This window comes from Carcharodon carcharias (genome assembly GCF_017639515.1).
Source record: "Carcharodon carcharias isolate sCarCar2 chromosome 35 unlocalized genomic scaffold, sCarCar2.pri SUPER_35_unloc_14, whole genome shotgun sequence".
NCBI classification, from domain to species: Eukaryota; Metazoa; Chordata; class Chondrichthyes; order Lamniformes; family Lamnidae; genus Carcharodon; species Carcharodon carcharias.
In genome coordinates, this window is record NW_024470706.1 from 63,463 (window position 1) to 80,236 (window position 16,774).

The 16,774-nt window shown below is 49.7% G+C and overlaps 1 protein-coding gene across 1 annotated transcript; it reads left to right on the top strand.

Moving 5' to 3' along the window:
* The first annotated feature begins 5,659 nt into the window (after window positions 1-5,659).
* On the top strand, window positions 5,660-14,845 carry LOC121274193 (PRA1 family protein 2-like). The gene is made up of 3 exons (XM_041181389.1): window positions 5,660-5,906; window positions 9,799-10,016; window positions 13,819-14,845. The coding sequence occupies exons 1-3, from the start codon at window positions 5,665-5,667 to the stop codon at window positions 13,956-13,958; spliced, it is 600 nt and encodes a 199-aa protein (XP_041037323.1). The 5' UTR covers window positions 5,660-5,664; the 3' UTR covers window positions 13,959-14,845.
* The last annotated feature ends 1,929 nt before the right edge of the window (window positions 14,846-16,774 follow it).

Sequence of the window (16,774 nt, forward strand, 5' to 3'; positions counted from 1 at the left end):
CCTACACCCCTCCCTATCGCTGTAACCTCCTCAATCCCCTACAACACTGCCTATCAAAGTAAACTGCTCAAGCCCCTATACCCCTCCCTATCTCCGTAACCTCCTCAATCCTCTACAACCCTCCCGATCTCTGCAAACTCCTCCAGCGCCTACAAACCTCCCTATCTCTGTAACTCCTCCAGCCTCAAAAACCCTCCCTGTCTCTGTAAACTCCTCCAGCCCCTACAATTCTCCTGATCTCTATAACCTACTCCAAACCCGACACACCTCCCTCTCACAGTAACTTCCTCCAGCCCCTATAACCCCCCATATCTCTGTAACCTCCTCAAGCTCCTACAATCCTCCCTATCTCAGTAACCTCCTCAATCCTCTACAACCCTCGCTATCTCTGTAATCTCCTCAATAGTCTACAATGCTCCCGATCTCCAACCTCCTCCAGCCCCTACAACCCTTCCTACCTCTGTAAATTCCGCTAGCCCCTACAACACTCCCTATCTCTGTAACCTCCTCAAGATCCTACACCGCTCCCTAACTCTGTAACCTCCTCAATCCCCTTCAACCCTCCCTATCTCTGTAACATCCTCCAGCCCCTACAACCCTCCCAATCTCTGTAACCTCCTCCATCCCCTACAACACTCCCTATCTCTGTAATCTCCTCCAGCCCCTACATCCCTCCCTATCTCCGTAAGCTCCTCAATCCTTTACAATCCTCCTGATCTCTGTAACCTCCGCCAGCCCCTACAACCATCCCTATCTCTGTAACCTTCTCCAGTCCCTACAACCCTCCCTATCATTGTAACCGCCTCAATCCCCTACAACCCTCCCTATCTCTGTAACATCCTCCAGCCCCTACAACCCTCCCAATCTCTGTAACCTCCTCCATCCCCTACAACACTCCTTATCTCTGTAACCTCGTCAAGCACCTACACCCCTCCCTATCTCTGTAACCTCCTCAATCCCCTACAACTCTGCCTATCACAGTAACCTGCTCCAGCCCCTACACCCCTCCTTATCTCCGTAACCGCCTCAATCCACTACAACCCTCCCGATCTCTGTAACCTCCTCCAGCCCCTACAACCCTCCCTGTCTCTTTAAACTCCTCCGGCCCCTAAAATTCTCCCGATCTCTGTAACCTCCTCCAAACACGACACAGCTCCCTCTCACAGTAACCTCCTCCAGCCCCTACAACACTCCATATCTCTGTAAACTCCTCAAGCTCCTACAACCCTCACTATCTCTGTAACCTCCTCAATCCCCTACAAGCCTCGCTATCTCTGTAACCTCCTCAATAATCTACAACCCTCCCGATCTCTAACCTGCTCCAGCCACCACAACCCTCCCTATTTCTGTAACCTCCTCCAGCCCCTACCACACTCACTATTGCTATAACCTGCTCAAGCCCCTAAACCCCTCCCTAACTCTGTAACCTCCTCAATCCCCTCCAAACCTCCCTATCTCTGTAACCTCCTCAATCTCCTACAACCCTGCCTAACACAGTAACCTGCTCCGGCCCCTACACCCCTCCCTATCTCCGTAACCTCCTCAATCCACTACAACCCTCCCTATCTCTGTAACAACCTCAATCCCCTACAACCCCTGCTATCTCTGCAACCTCCTCAATCCACTACAACCATCCCGAACTCTGTAACCTCCTCCAACACCTACAACCCGCCCTATCTTTGTAACTTCCGCTAGCCCCAACAACCCTCCCTATCTCTGTAACATCCTCAAGCCCACACTCCCCTCCCTATCTCTGTAAACTCCTCAATCCCCAACAACCCTCCCTATCACAGTAACCGGCTCCAGCCCCTACACCCCTCCCTATCTCCGTAACCTCATCAATCCTCTACAACCCTCCCGATCTCTGTAACCTCCTCCAGCCCCAACAACCCTCCCTGTCTCTGTAAACTCCTCCAGCCCCTACAATTATCCTGATCCCTGTAACGTCCTCTAAACCCGACACACTTCACTCTCACAGTAACCTCCTCCAGCCCCTACAACCCTCCATAGTTCTGTAAACTCCTCAAGCTCCTACAACCCTCCCTATCTCTGTAACCTCCTCAATCCTCTACAACCGTCGCTATCTCTGTAACCTCCTCAATAATCTACAACACTCCCGATCTCTGTAACCTCCTTCAGCCCCTACAACCCTCCCTATTTCTGTAACCTCCTCAATCCACTACAACCCTCCCGATCTCTGTAACCTCCTCCAGTCCCTACAACCCTACCTATCTCTGTAACCTCCTCCAGCACCAACAACCCTCCCTGTCTCTTTAAACTCCTCCAGCCCCTACAACCCTTCTTACCTCTGTAAATTCCGCTAGCCCCAACAACTCTCCCTATCTCTGTAACCTCCTCCAGCCCCTACAACACTCCCTATCTCTGTAACCTCCTCAAGACCCTACACTGCTCCCTAACTCTGTAACCTCCTCAATCCCCTACAACCCTCCCTATCACCGTAACCTCCTCCAGCCACTACACACCTCCCTATCTCCGTAACCTCCTCAATCCTCTACAACCCTCGCGATCTCTGTAACCTCCTCCAGCCCCTACAACCCTCCCTATCTCTGTAACCTCCTCCAGCCCCAACAACCCTCCCTGTCACTTTAAACCCCTCCATCCCCTTCAATTCTCCCGATCTCTGTAACCTCCTCCAAACCCGACACATCTCCCTCTCACAGTAACCTCCTCCAGCCCCTACAACCCTCCATATCTCTGTAACCTCAAGTTCCTACAACCCTCCCTATCTCTGTAACCTCCTCAATCCCCTACAACCCTCGCTATCTCTGTAACCTCCTCAATAATCTACAGCCCTCCCGATCTCTAACCTCCTCCAACCCCTACAACCCTCCCTATTTCTGTAACCTCCTCCAGCCCCTACAACACTCACTATCTCTATAACCTCCTCAAGCCCCTAAACCCCTCCCTAACTCTGTAACCTCCTCAATCCCCTACAACCCTCCCTATCACAGTAACCTCCTCCAGCCCCTACAACACTCACTATCTCTGTAACCTCCTCAAGCCCCTACACCCCTCCATAACTCTGTAACCTCCTCAATCCCCTACAATCCTCCCTATGTCTGTAACCTCCTCCAGCCCATACAACCCTCCCTTTCTCTGTAACCTCCTCAATCCCCTACAACCCTCCCTATCTCTGTAACCTCCTGAATCCCCTACAACCCTCCCTATCTCTGTAAACTCCTCAATCCTCTACAACCCTCCCGATCTCTGTAACTTCCTCCAGCCCCTGCAACCCTCCCTATCTCTGTAACCTCCTCCAGTCCCTGCATCCCCCCCATCTCTGTAACCTCCTCCAACCCCAACAACCCTCTCTATCCCTGGAACCTCCCCCAGCCCCTACAGCCCTCCCTATCTCTGTAACCTCCTCCAACCCTGACAACCATCCCTATCTCTGTAACCTCCTCCAGCCGCGACAACCATTCCTATCTCTGTAACCTCCTCCACTCCGACAACCCTCCCTATCTCTGTAACCTTCTCAATCCTCTACAACCCTCCCTATCTCTGTAACCTCCTCCAGCCCCGACGAGCCTCCCTATCTCTGTAGCCTCCACCAGCCCCTACAACCCTCTTTCTCTCTGTAACATCCTCCACCACGACAACCCTCCCTATCTCTGTAGCCTCCTCAATCCCCTACAACCCTACCTATCTCTGTAACCTCCTCCAGCCCATACAACACTCCCTATTTCTGTAACCTCCTCCAGCCCCTACCATTCTCCCGATCTCTGTAATCTCCTCCAACCCCTACACCCCTCCCTATCACAATAACCTCCTCCAGCCCCTACAACCCTCCATATCTCTGTAACCTCCTCGAGCTCCTACAACTCTCCCTATCTCTGTAACCGCCTCAAACCCCTACAACCCTCCCAATCTCTGTAACCTCCTCCAGCCGCTACAACCCTCCCTATCTCTGTAACCTCCTCCAGTCCCTACAACCCTCCCTATCTCTGTAACCCCCTCCAGCCCCAACAACCCTCTCTGTCTCTGTAACTTCCTCCAGCCCCTTCAACCCTCCCTATCTCTGTAACCTCCTCCAGCCCCTACAACCCTCCCTACCTCTGTAACTTCCGCTAGCCCCTACAACCCTCCATTTCTCTGTAACCTCCTCAATCCCCTACAACCCTCCTTATCACAGTAACCTTCTCCAGCCCCTACACCCCTCCCTATCTCCGTAACCTCCTCCAGCCCCTACCACACTCCTTATCTCTGTACCCTCCTTAATCCCCTACAACCCTCCCTATCTCTGCAACCTCCTCCAGCCCCTACCACACTACCTTTCTCTGTAACCTCCTCCAGTCCCTACAACCCTCCCTATCTCTGTAACCTCCTCAATCCTCTACAACCTTCCCGATCTCTGTGTATCCTCCTCCAGCCCCTACAACCATCCCTATCTCTGTAACCTCCGCTAGCCCTAACAACCCTCCCTATATCTGTAACCTCCTCCAGCCCCTACAACCCTCCCTATCTCTGTAACTTCCTCCAGTGTATACAACCCTCCCTATCCCTGTAACCTCCTCCAGCCCAACCCTTTGACAGTTCTGTGCTTCTCCAATTCCCGCCTGGTGTGTATTCCGAATTTCTATCTTTGCACCCTCTTCGGCTGCACCTTCAGCTTCCTGGGCCCCAAGCTCTGGAATTCCCCCCCTAAACCTCTCCACCTCTCTCTCCTCCTGTAGCATGCTCCTTAAAACTGACCTCATTGAGCCAGCTCTTGGTCACCTGTCCATTACGTGGCTCGGTGTCGAGTTTACATTGGGCACACTCCTGTGACGAGGATGGGGATATTTTGCGTGTTGAAGGCGCTGTACAAATGCAAGATGTTGTACTTGCTGTGGGATAGGGGCCATTGTGTGAAACATAATTGAGGTTTTGATTTGAGCTTCGATATGCACTCCCATAGGGGCACAGATAACTGCAGCCCCTGCACTGTCTGAGAGTGTGCTGGAGGCAGGTTCAATCGTGGCTTTCGGAAGAGAATAGGCTACTTACCGGGAGATAAAAATGTGCCGGGTTAGTAGGGGAAATGGGTGGGGGAGTGCCAGTGGGCACCTTGTCTTGCAGAGGGCCAGCACAGGGAAGAGGGGCTGAATGGACTACTTCTGTCCTGTATTGTTCTATCATCTGAAAGGTGACTAAAACAAAAACAGAATTACCTGGAAAAACTCAGCAGGTCTGGCAGCATCGGCGGAGAAGAAAAGAGTTGACGTTTCTGTTGAAGGGACATGAGGACCCGAAACGTCAACTCTTTTCTTCACCGCCGATGCTGCCAGACCTGCTGAGTTTTTCCAGGTAATTCTGTTTTTGTTTTGGATTTCCAGCATCTGCAGTTTTTTGTTTTTATTATTATTATTATCTGAAAGACTAGTTCTGTTTCTCTCCTAACTGATGCTGCCAGACCTGCTGAACTTTTCCAGCATTTCCTGTTTTCACTTCAGATTTTCCCTTTTTATTTCACACGTGCAGCATCTGCAGGATTTTACATTTGTCATAACTGCCGATGACGTCAAACGGATCTACGCAGGACGTCACGTCAGCTTTACGTATGACGTTGCCCTGCTGATTCTGCTCGGAGTCCCAAGGCACGCCCCCTTCAACGAATCGCGCAGGCGCCTTGAAGGATTGGGGGAGGAGAGATAGATTGCGGACATGCGCAGTACGCTCTTCCCCCACTCCCCCCCAATCTCCCATCGCCCGCCTGTCATGGCCCGAAACGCTGAGGTACAGCTGCCGCCGCTCAGGACGCTCGATGACTTCGTCTGCAGCTCAGCCCGCTTCAGCCTCCCGGACTTCAAGGATCCGTTGAGGTGGAACAACCGGGTGATCAACAACCTGCTGTATTACCAGACCAATTACCTGGCAACGCTCGCCGCCGTTCTCCTGCTGGTCGGGTCAGTGCCGCCTCCTGCTCGTAGCCCCGCCTCCTCAGGACGCTCATTGGTTGTGATTGTTGTCAGTTAGTGCAAGGCTACAAACTGATTGGCTGGTTTCCTGTCACTCTCAAGAGTGTTGCCAGGCGCCGCAAGAACACCACCTCATCATCGTCAATTGGATACCTCCGATGTCAGTCAGCCCGGCTGAGTAATCGGATTGGTTGAGCGCCGTGTTTATCAAGAAGGCTAGAAGCGGGCAAGCGGTTGATCCTCCTATGGCATTGAGCCATTCATCGTGGCCTGTCTTGCTCGACGATTGGCCAGTGTAGCTGTCACTCAGGCTTTCAGTCACGTGGTCAAGCAGCCTGGCATTAAAGGAATGGGCGTAGCGGAGAAGGAGGGGTTTTGTTTTTGCCCGTCACTTATTCCATTTACTCTCCAATGGTCTCTCCCAATGATGAAACTTGCAGGCGAATGAGGAAATGGCGGGGGAGGCGGTGTTAGTGTTGCACTGTGGGAGGGTCAGTGCTGAGGGAGTGCTGCACTGTCAGAGGGTCAGTGCTGAGGAGCGCCGCACTGTCAGAGGGTCAGTACTGAGGGAGTGCTACACTGTCAGAGGGTCAGTACTGAGGGAGGGCAGCACTGTCAGAGGGTCAGTACTGAGGGAGTGCTGCACTGTCAGAGGGTCAGTGCTGAGGAGCGCCGCACTGTCAGAGGGTCAGTACTGAGGGAGTGCTGCACTGTCAGAGGGTCAGTACTGAGGGAGTGCTACACTGTCAGAGGGTCAGTACTGAGGGAGGGCAGCACTGTCAGAGGGTCAGTACTGAGGGAGTGCTGCACTGTCAGAGAGTCAGTGCTGAGGGAGCGCTGCACTGTCGGAGGGTCAGTACTGAGGGAGTACTGCACTGTCGGAGGGTCAGTGCTGAGGGAGTGCTGCACTGTCGGAGGGTCAGTGCTGAGGGAGTGCTGCACTATCAGAGGGTCAGTACTGAGGGAGCGCTGCACTGTCAGAGGGTCAGTGCTGAGGGAGTGCTGCACTGTCAGAGGGTCAGTACTGAGGGAGCGCCTCACTGTCTGAGGGTCAGTGCTGAGGGAGTGCCGCACTGACAGAGGGTCAGTACTGAGGGAGCGCCGCACTGTCTGAGGGTCAGTGCTGAGGGATTGCTGCACTGTCAGAGGGTCAGTACTGAGGGAGCGCCGCACTGTCAGAGGGTCAGTAATGAGGGAGTGCTGCACTGTGGGAGGGTCAGTACTGAGGGAGTGCTGCACTGTGGGAGGGTCAGTGCTGAGGGAGCGCCGCACTGTCAGAGGGTCAGTGCTGAGGGAGTGCTGCACTGTCAGAGGGTCAGTACTGAGGGAGTGCCGCACTGTCAGAGGGTCAGTGCTGAGGGAGCGCCGCACTGTCTGAGGGTCAGTGCTGAGGGAGAGCCGTACTGTCAGAGGGTCAGTACTGAGGGAGTGCTGCACTGTCGGAGGGTCAGTACTGAGGGAGCGCTGCACTGTCAGAGGGTCAGTGCTGAGGGAGTTCTGCACTGTCAGAGGGTCAGTACTGAGGGAGTGCTGCACTGTCGGAGGGTCAGTGCTGAGGGAGTGCTGCACTGTCAGAGGGTCAGTGCTGAGGGAGCGCCGCACTGTCGGAGGGTCAGTGCTGAGGGAGTGCTGCACTGTCAGAGGGTCAGTGCTGAGGGACTGCTGCACTGTCGGAGGGTCAGGGCTGAGGGAGCGCCACACTGTCGGAGGGTCAGTACTGAGGGAGCGCCACACTGTCAGAGGGTCAGTGCTGAGGGAGCGCCGCACTGTCGGAGGGTCAGTGCTGAGGGAGCGCCGCACTGTCGGAGGGTCAGTGCTGAGGGAGCGCCGCACTGTGGGAGGGTCAGCGCTGAGGGAGCGCCACACTGTCAGAGGGTCAGCACTGAGGGAGCACCGCACTGTCAGAGGGTTAGCACTGAGGGAGTGCTGCACTTCAGAGGGTCTGCCCTTAACAGGGGATATTAAGAATGAGCCCACCTTGTGCCATCTCCAGTTTGATGTTATCGTTGCTGCAGCCACTCTTGGTAGCAGGGCAACAGTGGCAGTTCTATCCTGTGCTGAATATTTCCCCTATAATCCCCCCACAGGTTCCACCGTTCTTGTTTCTGCTAGCTTGCTGTGCACTGATTTTATGTCAATGACCTTGGAAAGGACTTTGCTGATTGTAAACGCTGTGACTTGGTGAGGGGTGATGTACGCTCAAATCGTACAGCACATGAGGAGTCCCTTCAGCCCATCATGCCAATGTTGGCCCTTTGAAAGCTATCCAGTTACTCCCCTTCCCCGGCCCTTCTGCCCTAGTTTACACACCTTTCCATTGATTTGGTTTGGTTTTGAATCTGTTTCCACCGCCTGACCATTCCAGATCACGACTCACTGTGTAAAAGTTACATTCTCCTCCCCTCCTCCTCTGGCCTTTAGTGGATTATTTGGAAGCTGCACACTCTGGTTAGCAACCCTCCTGCTGCTAACCGTTGCTGCTGATTTACTCTTCAAGATATGGCGCCACTACCGAACCTGCCTTTAACCTTCTCTGCTGTAAGGAGAACACTCACAGCTTCTGTAGCCTTGCATACCAGAAAGCCTTCCCCCCCTGGCATTAGGCCGGTGAATCTCACTGACAACCTCGCCCAGGCTTTCACAAATCCTCCCTGCGGCCTTGGTCCTTCGGACACAGCACTCCAGCACAGGCCCAGCCGGTTGCCTATAAATGTTTAGGTTGGTAGTCTGGCTGCTGCTCACACAGGGAAGGATCGTGACTGGGAACAGAGTCCCGGGGAGAGTGGAGAAGGGAAAGCTGGAGGAGGTTGGGAATCGGTGGTGGAGGGAGTACAGCATCATTGCACTGAGGTGGGCTGAATGCTCGATCTCATCCATAACTATCCTGGCCCTTAGCCACAGGAGGAGATCCTTGGACAAGCTTTATTCTTCCTGGGATGAAAAGGTTGTTTTATGAGGCAAGGCTGAGCAGGTTGGGCTGGTACTCATTGGAGTTTAGAAGAATAAGAGGTGATCTTCTTGAGACATGTAAGATTTTGAGGACAGGATGGATGCTGAGAGGATGTTTGCCCTTGTGGGGAATGTAGAACAAGGCACAGTTTAAAAATAAGGGACCTCCCGTTGAGGACGGAGATGAGGAGGAATTTCTTCTCTCAGAGGGTTGTTAGTCTGTGAAGTTCTCTTCTCCAGAGAGCAGTGGAGGCTGGGCCATTGAACAATTCAAGGCCGAGTTAGACAGGCTTTTGATCGACATGGGAGTCACTGATTATGCGGGGGACAGAGAGGAAAGTGGAGTTTGATGTCACATTAGATCAGTCATGATCTCATCAAGCAGTGGACCCGGTTGGAGGGGCCGAATGGCCTGCTGTTGCTACTAATTTGTATGTTTGTATGTTTTTTCTTTTATGTCACAACATATCCCCAGGCTCTGTAATTGTGGGGCTGTATCTTTGCAGGGAGAGGCCTGAGAGGATGGGCGATCCCGTCCCTTGCTGCCCTTTGGAAAGTGTGGGATCTGTGACTCCAGCCATAGCGGAGGCATGTAGACATCAGCCACTGGGTCGGAAATCTCACTCACGGTGACCAGCAGGAAGCCATATCTTGCACCTCCTGACCGCACAATTGGTCCTGTTCTTGTGTCCATCATGGTTTGCTATGTGTACTCGTCCCACTGGTTTTTCCTACGTAAACAGTCACGGTGTAGCTGTGGGTTACAGCCACCAGGTGGCAATGCAGAGTGAGTTTTGGGGCTGCCCTCTCAACTGCACTGCCGTTTTGCAAATGTGTTTGCCAAGCAGCGAGTAAGATTCAGGGTGGGGGGGATTCAGGGAGGTGGGGTGAGATGTGCAGGTCCACCTGACACCCTCCTCTCCTGTTGCAGGTACATTGAGCCTCTGAAGACCCTTCTGGGAGGGGCGGTGGTTACTCTCCTCTTCTTGGGTTTTGTGTGGTCAGCAGAGAACAAGGCAGTGATCCGGAGACTGCGCAGGAACCACCCAACCCCCTGCCTCATGGCCGTGCTGGTGGCCAGCTACTGCCTCCTCTCTCTGGTTGGGGGTGTCGCTGTCTTCCTCTTTGGAATCACCTTCCCCATGCTTTGTAAGTGTCCACTCGCTGCAAATTGGAAGGTTTTCCTGGCATCCCTGCCTAACCTCTACTCAGTCTCTCTCTTGCCAGCTTGCTTATCGTAGCCGGTATGTCTCCGTATCTAACTCTCTGTTTCTATCCTGTCTCTTCCCCCCTCCCTTACCCCACTATTCCCCTCCCTCCTCCATCACCTCTGCCCTCTGTTCCCTCACCTCCCATTACGCCACTCACTTTGCCCTCTCTCTCCTGCTTGAGCTCCCCTCCCCACTTTCTCCTCCCGCCAAGACCCTTTCAGTCCAACTCTTTACATCCTCGTCCCCCTATCTCTCTCCTCACCCCCCCCCCCACCTCTCCTTTGTCATTTCCTGAAGAAAATTTGTCATTTTGAGGATCCTGTGTCTCTGCTTTGTGTAGTTAGTCGCGTAATGGCGTTATGATTTACACCAGTTAACTGTACCTTGGACATACCTGAGATTAATTTGCCCATTATTGCTGTTCCAATCCTGCCTTCTGCTGTAGAAGCCAGACCTGCTAAAGATGCTTTGATCCTCATTTCACTTGTCATTTAACCTTTCCATTGTATTGAAGCCTGCACCCAGTATCTGGTAATCGTTGAGCCTCTATTCTATGTGTGAGTGTGGAACAGTCCACTTGTTCCCCGATGGCTGGAGCAAACCCCAGGAATGTTTTCTGAAGCAGCAGAACAGATCCAACAGGGATTTTCTTTTCTGAGGATCAAACTCCAGTTAGAACCAGGGACCTGTCCCATGAGAGGCACCTCAGCACAATGCAGCACTTTAAACACTAGTGCTGATCCAGGAACCTCCAAAGTGAATTTTTCCCAACCTGTCATGCAATCTATTATGGTCCAGAATGACTTGTTTTGCAAAAGTTAGCAAAGTCTGACCATAGATCATTAAAAGGTTTGAACAGCTGATCTTTTTATAGATTTCATCCAGGAATACGAATAGAAAGTCCAAACCTTTGTGAGGTAAGGACAGCAGATTTCCTTCATCAGTATCCAACCGTTAGTCTTTGAGCTCACAAAATACTTGGACTCGATTTTACTTCCATGTAGGAAGTGACGATGCCAAGGCCACACCTTGTTTCCCCCTTGGGAAGAATGTAACCGGTGTCCAATTATCCACTTCATTCTTCCATTGGTCATATGGTTCCCACTCCAGGAAGATCAGACCCGGATAATCTACGCTTGTTTCTGCCATTTTTCCACCATGGCCACTTTTAGGCAACTGTTCTCTGCCACCATGTTATATTCCATAATTACAATTATATCCCATGATAACACCACCACTACATCACGAGGAGGGGGTTCACGAATGTCCTTTAGAGAAGGAAATCTGCTGTCCTTACCCGGTCTGGCCTACATGTGACTCCAGACACAGAGCAATGTGGTTGACTCTTAAATAACTTCTGAACAAGGGCAATTTGGAAAGGGCAATAAATGGTGGCCAAGCCAGCGATGCCCACATCCCATGAACAAATATTTTAAGAACTCCAGTTGGAGAAGGATAGAACTGGAGCCAAACATTGCACACTTTAAGCATTTATTTGCAGATTACAAGCAAGCACCTCCTAATCCAACAGCCACACTTTTAATCCGTGTCTATTTGTGGGGACAAAAATAAATCACCACTCAATGGCCAACTCAAACACAATATGCAATTAACAACTCTTCTGTCTCTCTCTCTCTCCCACCCCCATCCCTGCCCCTCTCTTTCCCCTTCCTTTATCTCTCCCTGTGTTCCGCAATTCTTCTTTGTCTCTTTCCTCCCCATTCCAACCTCTCCCTCTCCTCCCCTTTCTCCCTCTCTCTCCTGCTCCATCCCTTCACCTTCTCTCTCTCTGCATCTGTCTCCCCTTGTTCCTTCCCCTCTCTCTTACCTTCACCCTCTCTCTCAGAATCACACAGTGCAGAAGAGGACCTTCGGCCCATCGAGTCTGCACCGACACGTGAGAAACACCTGACCTACCTACCTAATCCCATTTACCAGCACTTGGCCCATAGCCTTGAATGTTATGATGTGCCAAGTGCTCATCCAGGTACTTTTTAAAGGATGTGAGGCAACCCGCCTCCCCCACCCTCCCAGGCAGCGCATTCCAGACCCTCACCACCCTCTGGGTAAACAGGTTTTTCCTCACATCCCCCCTAAACCTCCTGCACCTCACCTTGAACTTATGCCTCCTTGTGACTGACCCTTCAACTAAGGGGAACAGCTGCTCCCTATCCACCCTGTCCATGCCCTTCATAATCTTGTACACCTCGATCAGATCGTCCCTCAGTCTTCTCTGCTCCAATAAAAATAACCCAAGTCTATCCAACCTTTCTTCATAACTTAAATGTTTCATCCCAGGCAACATCCTGGTGAATCTCCTCTGCACCCCCTCCAGTGCAATCACATCCTTCCTATAATGTGGCGACCAGAACTGCACACAGTACTCCAGCTGTGGCCTCACCAAAGTCCTATACAACTCCAACATGACCTCCCTACTTTTGTAATCTATGCCTCGATTGATAAAGGCAAGTGTCCCATATGCCTTTTTCACCAACCCACTAACATGCCCCTCCACCTTCAGAGACCTGTGGACACACACGCCAAGGTCCCTTTGTTCCTCAGAACTTTCTAATGCCATGCCATTCGTTGAATACTTCCTTGTCAAATTACTCCTTCCAAAGTGTATCACCTCACACTTTTCAGGGTTAAATTCCATCTGCCACTTATCTGCCCATTTGACCATCCCGTCTATATCTTCCTGCAGCCCAAGACACTCAACCTCACTGTTAACCACCCGGCCAATCTTTGTGTCATCCACAAACTTACTAATCCTACCCCCCACACTGCCATCTATGTTGTTTATATAATTGACGAATAATAGGGGACCCAGCACAGATCCCTGTGGTACGCCACTGGACACTGGCTTCCAGTCACTAAAGCATCCTTCTGTCATCACCCTCTGTCTCCTACAACTAAGCCCATTTTGAATCCACCTTATCAAATTACCCTGTATCCCATGTGCATTTACCTTCTTTATAAGTCTCCCATGTGGGACCTTGTCAAAGGCTTTGCTGAAATCCATATAAACTACATCAACTGCACTACCCTCATCTACACAGCTGGTCACCTCCTCAAAAAATTCAGTCAAATTTGTTAAGCATGACCTCCCTCTGACAAAGCCATGCTGATTATCCCTGATCAAACCTTGCCTCTCCAAGTGGAGATAGATTCTCTCCTTCAGGAATTTCTCCAAAGTTTCCCTAACACTGACGTGAGACTCACTGGCCTGTAGTTCCCTGGCTTATCTCTACAACCCTTCTTAAATAACAGAACCACATTAGCTGTTCTCCAGTCCTCTGGCACCTCTCCCGTGGCCATAGAGGAATTAAAAATTTGGGTCAGAGCCCCTGCGATCTCCTCCCCTATGCATTTTTCTGTTCCCTCTCTCTCTCCATGTTTTTCACTCCTTCCCTCCCCCACCGCTTTCCATTTCACTTTTCTCCCTTGCTTCGCAACCTTTATCTTCCTAGCTGTGTTGTCCCTTCCACCTGCTCTCTGTATGTGTGCCTGCACACGTGTATGCATGTGTCTGCATGTGTTTTTGTGTGCATGTCTCTGAGCGTCTGTGTGTGTATGTCTCTGCATGTGCCTGTCTGTGTGTGTGTGTCTGTGTGTGCATCTGTCCATGTGTGTGTCTGCCTGTGTCTTTTTCAATGTGTCGGCATGTATCTGTCTCTGTATTTCTTCCCGATCCAAGTCTAGAATCTCCTAAATGCAGCCCCATTTCATTCCTTATCCAGTGATTATAATCCATGCTTCACTGCGCCTACGGAACCTCAAGAACAAGATCGAGAACAAGATTGAGAGCATCGGACTGAAGAGAACACCGATGGGCATCCTGTTGGAAGCTCTGGGACAGGAGCAAGAGGCTGGATCCTAAACACGAGGAGAACACGAGGAGAAGTTACAGAGAGGGAAAGAGGAAGACAGCTGCGTATCCTTGTACTGCTCCATCATGGACATACTGCCAGTGATCCAGTGTAATGCACATCCCCTGAACCCCACACTCACTCTCACCCTTCATATACGCACACACTTGGGTCCAAGGAGGAGGAAAGGGTAGGTGTGGATTGACTGGATCACATCTACATTCTCCAGCATCTCTTTTTGTGTCTGTCTGTCTGTTTCCTGGATCCTGCAATTGTAATTCCGGGATTTGCATGCATTGCTGATGTATCTTCTCATGGCTGCCCTTAGTCTTCATGTTGTATCTAACCCCATGCTGTACCTGTCGTGGGAGTGCTTGATGGGGATGGTGTGGAAGAAGCTTTACTCTGTATCCAACCCCGTGCTGTACCTGTCCTGGGAGTGTTTGATGGGGACTGTGTAGAGAGAGCTTTACTCTGTATCTAACCCCGTGCTGTACCTGTCCTGGGAGTGTTTGATGGGGACAGTGTAGAGGGAGCTTTACTTTATATCTAACCCCGTGCTTTAGAAAGGGCAGTAAACTGAGAAATTGTGCAGAAATGATTTATTACAAGCCTCGAGTGTTTCTTTTATCTGTTGAATGATTGAGACTCTGGTGTTGATGAATTAATACTTAGGTTGTTTTATTTCTGTTAAATCAGGAAGTGTTTAAAATTTTCAGTCATCGATAACGTGTCTGTCAGCCTTATCCCAGGCAGTGCTTGTCCCTTGCTATGTATAAGTATATGTGTAATATATTATATATATAAACCTATAAAAAGGCATTATATTAAACTGTCATTCCCTCTAAAGTAAGGAAAATAATGTGTACAGTTCAGTAAAGAATTTTTTTTATTCTGACATAACTTTCTAAGCATCTGATTTATGACGTTAGTGCCTCAAATAATTAAAACTATGCCTCCTGCCAATGCAAGTTGTCTGCACAGATGGACACCAATATCCATCTGCACATGCACAGGGCAAGGGATCACATTTGGGAAGATGTGGTAAACCAAAGAGGAGAGACAAGGCAAGAGAGAAAGGTTTTATTATGGGAAATGACAAACAGACCATGACAGGAAGGGACAGAGTACAAATCTAAAAGTAAATCAGCAAATAAGGCTAGACTCTACGAAAAATAATAAAAGGATGAAAGGAAAGGCTCTGTATCTGTATGCAGTCGAAACAAAGGAGATGAACTGAGCCATTACAGAGGCATGGCTGCAGGATGACATAGCTGGGACCTGAATATTGAAGTTTTTGTGACATTTAGGAAGGACAGAAAGTGAGGAAAAGATGGAAGGGAGGCTCTGTTAATTAAAGATGGTATTAGCACATCGGAACGGGATGGCCTAAGTTTAGGAAACCAGGATGTAGAAGCAGTTTGGGTTGATATGAGAAATGGCAAGAAGTCACTTGTGGGAGTCGTGTACTGGCCTCCCAATTGTAACTACACAGTAGGACAGAAGAGATTCTGAGAGCTTGTCAGAAAGATACAGTGATAATCACGGGGGACTTTAATCTACATGTAGACTGGAAAAATCAGATGGGCAATGGCAGTGTAGATGAGGAGTTCATAGAATGTTTTTGGGATAGTTTCTTAGACCAGCACATTCTGGACCCAGCCAGAGAGCAGGCTATACAAGACGTGGTATTGTGCAATGAGACAGGATTAATTCATGATCTCATAGTGAAGGTGCCCGTAGGCACCAGCGATCATGATATGGTTGAATTTTACATTCAGTTTGAGGGAGAGAAGAGTGGCTCCAAGACTAGTATTTTGAACAAAGAAGGGCAACTATGAGGAAATGAAAGCAGAGCTAACTAAAGTGAACTGGCAATTTGAGTTAAGGGATAGGTCAATAGAGATGCAGTGGCAGACATTTATAGGGATATCTCAGGATACAGAGAATAGATACAATCCAACGAGAAAGCAAAATTCCAAGATTAGGACCCACTATCCATGGTTAACTAAAGTTAAAGACAATATCAAGCTTAAAGATAAAGCTTATAATTGTGCAAAGACAGGTGGCAGGTCAGAAGATTGGAAAGAATATAAAGAACAGCAGATAATGACAAAAATATTAAAATGGAAGGAAAAATTAGAGTACGAGGGAAAACTAGCTAGTAATATAAAGACAGATAGTAAGAGTTTCTATACATATTTAAATAAGAAAACAGTTAACAAAGTGGTGATCATCCTGTAGAAAGTGAGTCTGGGGAATTAATGAAAAACAAGGAGATGGCAGATGAATTAAGCAGGTATTTTGGTTCGGTCTTCACTATAGAGGATACAAGTAACATCCTAGAAATAGTTATAGATCAGGAAATGGAAGAGAGAGACCAACTCAGGAAAATAACAATCATCAGGTACTAGGCAAATTGTTGGAGCTGCAGACTGACAAATCCCCAGGCCCTGATGGACTTCATTCTAGGGTCTTAAAAGAAGTGGCTAGTGAGATAGTTAATGCATTGGTTTTAATTTTCCAAAATTCTCTAGATCCCGGAAATGCTCTATTAGATTGGAAAATAGCAAATATAATTCCTTTATTCAGAAAGGGAGGGAGACAGAAAGCAGTAAAGTACAGGTCAGTTAGTCTAACATCTGTCATAGGGAAAATATTAGAAGCTATTATTAAAAGCATTGTAGCGGGGCACAAAAAACATAAAGGCAATCAGGCAGAGTCAACATGGTTTTGTGAAAGGGAAATCATCTTAACCAAATTATTGGAATTCTTTGAAAGAGTCACATGTGCAGTGAATAAAGGTGGGTGTACTGTATTTAGATTT